The following is a 7,948-nucleotide window of genomic DNA, read 5'->3' on the forward strand; positions in this document are numbered from 1 at the left end:
GGGTAAGCGGTGACGCTTAGTGAGTTCAATAATAGATACAATATAACGTTATGTCATATATATACTTCAATATGGCAGAAGCAAAGAGGAACAACAAATAACAAAGGCATATGTGAATCATGTGACAAACTTTCCATATCAATCAATGATTTGATTCAAAGATATACGATCAATGAGACATGACAATTTCTATACTTGATATACATCAATAAAGCTTCGGCCCAAATGGCACAGAAGACATACACTTTCTGATTTAAACATTTTGGTAGATTTCAGGCTTATAGCCCTGTCTAACCATCTGCCAATGTCATAGAATAGAAGTCATTCTCTTACGGAGACATGCTCTACATGGCCAGAGGCTACGTATCAGTACCACCGTGAATCTAAGTCCTTTCATTGATCACTTGGTCAAAGGTATAGCTTTGCTATCATAAATAGCAGAAATAAAAATAACACGGGAAAATAACTCGGAATAATAACACTGAAAAGCACATAGCACATATAGGGATGCAAACGGGGGCGGATATTAGCGGGGACTGTAATCCCCGTCCCCGTACCCGACATCAATTCCCCATACCATCCCCGCCCCCGCCCCGCCAAATCGCCGACGGGTTCGGGTGAAAAAATCCACATCGGATACGGGGAACCTGATGGATACCCGTTTCGTATAAAAAATCCAATTGCTTTTGCAAATCTAAAAAATATGAAAAATCAAAAAAAAAATAATCATGACAAATAAAATTTACAAAAGTTCTTACTTCATTCTCATACATGATAAAATACTAAAAATCATGACAGTTTTATGTTTGTTAAGAAATTAAAAACAACAATTATAAAGTTCACTCTTAGGATCTTGTTCAAAAAAATAATCTTTGGTCTTCATCGACTACAAATATTCATAATCTAAGTATCAAAATCTAGAACACTTGGATCCACAAAACTCTAAATGATTAAGCAAGTGTGTAGTTCCATTCTTGCTTTTTCCGCTTAATTGCTTCCTGCAACAGTTGCATAAAGCTTTATCAAATCCATCAATCTTTTGCTTTTTAAAATGACTCCAAACTGCATAAGTCAATTTTCTTTTTGGTTGTCGGGTTGTTGATCTTGATTGTCACTATAAAAAAAATTATTAAAATTCAGGAACTATAATACATAAAATAAGAATTACAATGCATTAAAAAGAAATTAAGACATTGACATAACAGAGGATGTTCACTTAATAGTCAATGAATAAAAGTTACAACAAAGTTAATATAAGGTAACTATAATTACACAAAATAATTGTTGATCTTGAGTCACAATACGAGAGCACATCAAACAGATTACATTAAGTTAATATTAGGAAAATAAGAAAACAAGAAATTCATATGAAACATATAATAATCAAGTAATTATGTTGATTTAAACAGAAATCTACTATAGAAAAAAAAAGATCAAACTAAATAGAAGATCGATTTTAATAGTTAAGGAATATAAGTATAAAAAACGATTACAGAAAAACGATTACGCAAAATCGATTACAGAACACATATTACACAAAATCGATTTAAAAAAAAGTTTAGTAAGAAAAAGAAACTCACTGATCAATTGGAGGATAATCGTTCATTGTAATCGCTAATCTTTCCCTCTTGGTTATCGTCTAGAGAAAGAGAAGTGTAGCCTTGAATTAAATATAGAGTTTGATTATTGAAAAGTGAGCATATTAAAGTCTTGAATCTTGATTCTGTGAAAAGGAAAGAACGAAGAGTCACTCTAACTCTGGAAGAGATGAAAACGTTTGCATCCCTATGTATGTGCTCTAAACTGAAACCTATTTATTAAATAGTATTTAATGAAAATTGAAACTGATTTCGGATATATATATATATATATATATATATATATATATCGGGTTTTAAACGGCTCGGATAGTATTATACCCGTCCCCGCCCCGTCCCCGTTTCGGGTAAGATATTGAATCCCCATCCCCGACCCGTTACCCGCTAAGACGGGGAATCTCTGACCCGTTCAGGTTGGGTCCCCACGGGTAGCGCGGAATCCCCGACCCGTTTGCATCCCTAAGCACATATAACACATAACATACAATTGTTCTTATATATTGAAATCACCGTGAAATAACCGGGGGTTAAAATAGTAATTTGTGCAGCACGTCGTTCCTATAAATAGCTTTCTTTTATAAAAACCGGGAGATTTATTGAAAACCGGGCTCTGCGAAGATTGAGCTTCAAACCGAAAAGATAAATTTCTCGGGTTTTTCGGGCACTTCGGAACGTATTTCGGGTGTTTGGTATGATCCCAGGGCTTCGGAGGAAGTTGGAATGGCTACGTGGTCCTGATGGTCAACTTTCGCAGAAGTTGAGGAATATAGACCCTCGCCTTATTGAGCAGATTAGTAATGAGATAATGGATTGTAATACCAAAGTTTGTTGGGATGATATTGGTTTGGGTTTTTTCATGTTTCATAAACTTTTAATTATCTTTATTAATAAATAAGATTTTAATATATTGTCATCTTAATTACAGCTGGATTGCATCATGCGAAAAAATGTGTAAATGAGATGGTGATATGGCCTTTGTTACGCCCTGATATTTTCAAAGGTTGTCGTTCTCCAGGAAGAGGACTTCTTTTATTTGGCCCCCCAGTAAGTTCAACATTAGTATTAGTAGATATCGGTTATGACAGTAAAAAAAAGTCAACTCTTTTGACTTGCTTATATATATCTTTTTCTTGATATATATATATATATATATATATATATATATATATATATATATATATATATATATATATATATATATAGGGAACAGGTAAAACGATGATAGGTAAAGCTATTGCTGGAGAGTCGAAAGCAACATTTTTCTACATATCCGCAAGTTCAATAACAAGCAAATGGGTATATATGTGATCGATTTGTAGCACTAATTTATGGTTATATTCAAGTAAAAAAAAGGTTATTTATTAAAGATATGATGACTATATATGTATAGGTGGGAGAGGGTGAAAAGCTTGTTCGGGCTCTTTTTGGAGTTGCCAGATGTCGTCAGCCAGCAGTAATATTTGTGGATGAAATTGATTCACTGTTGTCCCAGGTATATGTAACATTTAGATTTTATTCGAATACTCTGATTGATTTAGTCTAATTACAGGATTCACTTTCCTTTTTATTTCAACTTAATTAATTACCATTGCAGCGTAATTCAAATTCTGAGCATGCGGCAAGCAGGCGAATTAAGACGCAGTTTCTGATTGAAATGGACGGATTCGACAGTGGAAGTGAACAAATTCTACTCATAGGTGAATAAACTCTAGCATCCATTGGTTTATATATTTTAGCATCCAACTTTAATACTTAATTTCTATAAAACTGTAATTTGAAATTTTTACTCACCTATAGAATGAAATATTGATTTAAATCCAAAGCAATTATTTGCATTGCTATAATTAGGTAGATCTTTCAAAATATAATACCTTGAAAAGAAAATTTGTTAGTACAACGCTATAATTGAGTAGATTTTTCAAAGTGAGGAAAAGAAAGGTAAAATTCAGTCTAATGTTGTTATAGAAAGAAATTAAAGGATGATACTATGATACAGAAATAGATGTAAGTACACTGCTATTTCTTAGGCTTAGCCCTGAAAAGAATAGGTTCACAAAATGTCAACAAAGTGTTGAATTGATGCTGTTATGTACTTGAGACACCTTTTTCAGACAAATAAAGTTTATAGCAGATAAAGAGCTTTCATTTTTAGTGAAAAATCCCATTTGTAAAGTTTTATCTTATTTCCATTTGCTTTGTGATCATATATACAATTTGAAGGAGCAACAAATAGACCACAAGATTTAGATGAAGCAGCTAGGAGGCGATTGACCAAGAGATTTTATATTCCACTCCCTTCTGCAGGTGCAACTTTAATTTATCTTTTTTTTTTCTTTAAAATTAACTCCTTATATATGCTACTTAATACTTATACAAGGCTAATTATGTCTTCCGTGTATAGAAGCAAGAGCCTGGATAGTCCATAATCTTTTAAACAAGGATGGGCTTTTTAAACTCTCAACAGAGGATATTGATACCATATGCAAATTAACAGATGGTATCATCTCTACTCTTTTTTACCTTTCTTTTTCCTCAATTTGATGTTTGTCTTACTCTTACCTTGTACTTTGATTTGTTTTAGGGTATTCAGGATCTGATATGACGAATTTAGTCAAAGATGCTTCCATGGGTCCAATCAGAGAGGTTTTGAAACAAGGAGCTGAGATTACTAATCTTAAAATGGAGGATATGAGATCAGTTACTCTACAGGTAAGCACTTTGAAATCGATCAGCATGGATTTTCAACTTTCATACCTCATTGGGAGTATGTTACAATAGACTAATCTTCTGTTTGTATGTTGTCTCTAATTTTTATAGGACTTTAAGGATGCACTACAGGAGGTGAGACCTTCTGTTTCTCAGAAGGAACTTGGCAAATATGAAGAGTGGAACAACCAATTTGGAACATCAAAAACCATGTAGTTTTTTTCAAGTAAATTTAGTTCATTGATGTTGGACACATTTGAAAGTTTGGTTGTGTGCTCTCAGTTTTGGAAGTTGAACTTTTTTCAAAATGCTCAATGACAATCAAACAATCCCTATTAATCAATTCTTGTACATTTATTCAATCAAAACGTACATTACCAAGAAATTAATTTTATGTTACAAAACCCAAGAAATAGAAGAAAAAGTTTCACAGACTAGTAGATATTTTACCACCCTGGTCATATTATTGCCATGTATTTTGATTCATTCACCTTACATGCTTGAATGCCTAACTTGTATATGAACACGATGCCATGATGTGTTTAGAATTCCCCTCAAGTTCCAGATGTCTTGAACCTTTTCAGGTTGAACATTTGCAGCTGTATCCACCTGCTCATTGATATTTAAACTTAAAGAAGTTTAGTGAACATATTAACAAATCATACAAGTTGTAATAGACAGAGATGACATACTGCTTTGGCAATTATCTCTGTATTTGAGTTTATATGAGCTTCCGCTTCAAAGAGTACCCATGCCCATTTATCGCTTCTTTCTTCATCAGCAATGTATTTGACTCCAGGCTTTTGGTATCTGGATGCCTCCATCCATGTTTTACCCCCATCAATCGATATATCAACTCTCTCAATCCCACGTCCACCTCCTGAAACTGCATATCCTTTTATAGCTATCTGCATGCACAGCATGTTTAATCATATCATCAATCTTCTTCTACATACAGACTGTGAATCCTAAAAAAAAATGCAACACCAACCTTTCCATTCTTCCCCACATTCACATCCTCTAAGGAGCATATTGCACTCTGCCAATAGTATAAAAAAATCATAATGTTAACTTCACTTTCAAGTTTCAACTCCCTGTTTGCTGTGGTAATACTTTATTAATTAATATAGAAAAGTAGTAGTACCTACCTGAACAGGGAAATCCATTTGTGGTCTCCTGGTAGACCAATCAATGTTGTCCCAATTTACTGTTGGTGGAAACATTTTATAGTCTTTCTGCTGAAAGAATCCCTGGAAAGTAGTGATTGATACACTGTCTTGTTAGAAACATTTTACAGTAGTAAAAGTAAATATGAATCTGAGCAGACCTGGCAGACTTGGGAATCTATGTTGATGGTATCCAGCCACTTGACAGAACGAGCACCAATAACCCCTGGGACTACTACTCTCAGTGGATACCCATGATCCCTATTCAGAGTCTTCATATAATAAATTAATAATACAGTTTCACAAACCAATAAGTCAATAAGTAGTTAAACATTATGAATAGCAAGCATTAAATACTTGTTTGTAGCCCGTGTACCTCTCCATTCATCTCATAAGCAAGCAGAACATCAGCTTCTGGATTTGTTGCCTGACTTAGTGGAATTGACGCCTTGTAAGGACCCCCTTTTTCCTCCTATGGAAACAAACACTGAATCCCATTACAGACAATAACACTTCAAAAAAGAAGGTAAACAGAAGGTAGTAAATACATGATACAGACCTTGCACCTGTCAATGCTCACAAATTCTACATGTTTGCCACCTGCAGGTGTGCTACTTGTTAACTTGGGTATGCCAACCAGTTCAAGAACATCTGCAAGTTTTGCTCCACCCCATATTGCTGACACAAACACAACAAAACACAATTTAGGTATAACTGTTGATGAAAGCTCCTTAAAAATGGCAGCTAGGGAAAGCCCCTTTAGGTTGCCTTTAACTTCTCTAGGACTACTTTTGTCTTTCGATCATGAGGATAAGGAGGGCATTCACGTCTTTTGTCTCAATGTCATGTGCTGTCCAGAAGCAGGACCTTCCTCAGATATCATCATATCAGTAGAAAAAGAAGGATACCATTTCCTAAGGCAGCAACATCCCACCCAACTCCTCTTACACTTCTGGTTTTGCTCATTGCAGTTCTTCTATTGCCAGCACACTGCATCAGGAAATATAAGACTGTTAAAACAAATCAAGTAACATATTTTTAAACACGAACCAAAGGGTATACCTGTAAAGTGGCAGTGACATTATATTTTGGAAGATTCCTGTATGTAATTCAAAAAACAAAACCAGTTTTCCTAAAATCAATATTCTGAATATAGATCATATGATAAAAACAGAACCCAACTTTTTTACTTACATAATATCTTTCATATACAGGTCTTTGGGTTTCTCAATTAGCCCATGAACAGAGACACAATAGCTGTTTGTGGCATAAGAGCATTACAAGTTATCTCAATAAATAATTTATAATTGTATGCGTCAAGATGAAAAGTTCAGGACCTTTGTATATCATCAACAACAGGTATTGGTCCATGGTTTCTCTTGTAGAACAATTCCGTAGGTGTCACATAAGAAGAAACCAAATCCTGGCGTCTTGGCTCGGCATTGAAGGGCTGCTGTACTAGAAAACAACTTAATAGTTAAAAAAAAAAGAATATAATCAAAAGTTACTGATGTATAAATGCGTTCCAGAGTCTGAATTCAAATAACTTATAACTGTTCGTTCGTTTCTATTCATTGATGTTAATTATCAGGCATATAGCCAACGATTATGCGTCTTAGATTAATACGTTGAAAACACAGATTTTTTTATTGGATAACCAATTAACCATAGAACTAAGCAAAGACATATGGTCGTAAAAGCAAAACCACAAAAACGAAGGGCAACACAATTCGGTACTCAATAATCATACACCATCTGTCCAAATCCTTAGGGCTTTCGATTCTAATTTTGTTTTTATGATTTGAGCAATATCTTTGGGGAAAAAAAATCAAAAGGATAGCTTGCCTTGGCGTTAATTTTAAGAGCAGGATGACGTTGAGGCTCTTGTGAATAGTCAGATGGTGATCTGATTCCTGGCATTTCTCAACTTTACCTTCGTCTTCAATGTAATATGCGGTGTGTGATAGGATTAGGAAGTGAAAGATACAATGAACAAACAAGCCGAATGAGAGAGAGGTCGGGTGGAGTGTGCTATCGTCACGAGTGGGTGTGGACCCCACAATGTTCGAAAAGCTGTTTGGACCGCAGGAATTTTTTTAAGGAAATGGAGGGTGAGATGGATGGCTGTGAGGTGGTTCGTGGGAAAAGCAGTGTTACGTTAGAACATTAGATAAAGATACTGATTTTTGATTACCATTTAAGTCTAGATTCACTTTGGTAGCCACGGAAAAAGATATGGCAGCATGTGGGTTGCGATTTGGAATTTGGATGCATCTATTTGTAATCTATTGCGATCAGGTGGGTGTAAACAAGTGTTTACTTTGGTTGGTTTAAGTAAAAAATTGGCAGAATGGTTATGAAACTTTTTAGGGAACTGATTAGTAATAAAAAAAAAATTAAAAATAACAATTTGTACATTAAAGTGTTGTATTGTATAACTTCATAAAGCATAAATTATTGTGTATGAAGAAAAATTGT

At 34.5% G+C, this 7,948-nt stretch overlaps 2 protein-coding genes and 1 long non-coding RNA gene across 4 annotated transcripts; 1 reads left to right on the forward strand and 2 right to left on the reverse strand.

Moving 5' to 3' along the window:
- Positions 1-741: 741 nt before the first annotated feature.
- Positions 742-1,809, reverse strand: LOC145160613 (uncharacterized). Its single transcript, XR_013738168.1, has 2 exons — positions 1,581-1,809; positions 742-1,114 (listed from the first exon to the last, which is right to left on the reverse strand). It is a non-coding gene; the product is annotated as an uncharacterized LOC145160613 (long non-coding RNA).
- Positions 1,810-2,606: 797 nt separating this feature from the next.
- Positions 2,607-4,614, forward strand: LOC145160612 (ATPase family AAA domain-containing protein FIGL1-like). Its single transcript, XM_079079885.1, has 8 exons — positions 2,607-2,642; positions 2,802-2,894; positions 2,989-3,090; positions 3,193-3,295; positions 3,819-3,902; positions 4,000-4,095; positions 4,180-4,307; positions 4,416-4,614. Exons 2-8 carry the CDS (start codon positions 2,817-2,819, stop codon positions 4,518-4,520), a joined length of 696 nt encoding a protein of 231 aa, XP_078936011.1. The 5' UTR covers positions 2,607-2,642; positions 2,802-2,816; the 3' UTR covers positions 4,521-4,614.
- Positions 4,615-4,639: 25 nt separating this feature from the next.
- SOX (sulfite oxidase) lies at positions 4,640-7,511 on the reverse strand. 2 transcript variants are annotated; one of them, XM_079079882.1, is made up of 12 exons: positions 7,316-7,511; positions 6,808-6,923; positions 6,665-6,727; positions 6,533-6,569; positions 6,379-6,460; positions 6,030-6,148; positions 5,847-5,942; positions 5,632-5,742; positions 5,453-5,554; positions 5,296-5,343; positions 4,997-5,212; positions 4,640-4,913 (listed from the first exon to the last, which is right to left on the reverse strand). In XM_079079882.1, the coding sequence occupies exons 1-12, from the start codon at positions 7,388-7,390 to the stop codon at positions 4,797-4,799; spliced, it is 1,182 nt and encodes a 393-aa protein (XP_078936008.1). In that variant the 5' UTR covers positions 7,391-7,511; the 3' UTR covers positions 4,640-4,796. The 2 variants fall into 2 exon arrangements, with proteins under 2 accessions (XP_078936008.1, XP_078936009.1); XM_079079883.1 differs by lacking the exons at positions 6,533-6,569; positions 6,665-6,727; positions 7,316-7,511.
- Between the last annotated feature and the right edge of the window lie 437 nt (positions 7,512-7,948).

This window comes from Lactuca virosa, chromosome 2, assembly GCF_052849685.1.
Source record: "Lactuca virosa cultivar CGN04683 chromosome 2, Lactuca_virosa_CGN04683_v6, whole genome shotgun sequence".
NCBI lineage: Eukaryota > Viridiplantae > Streptophyta > Magnoliopsida > Asterales > Asteraceae > Lactuca > Lactuca virosa.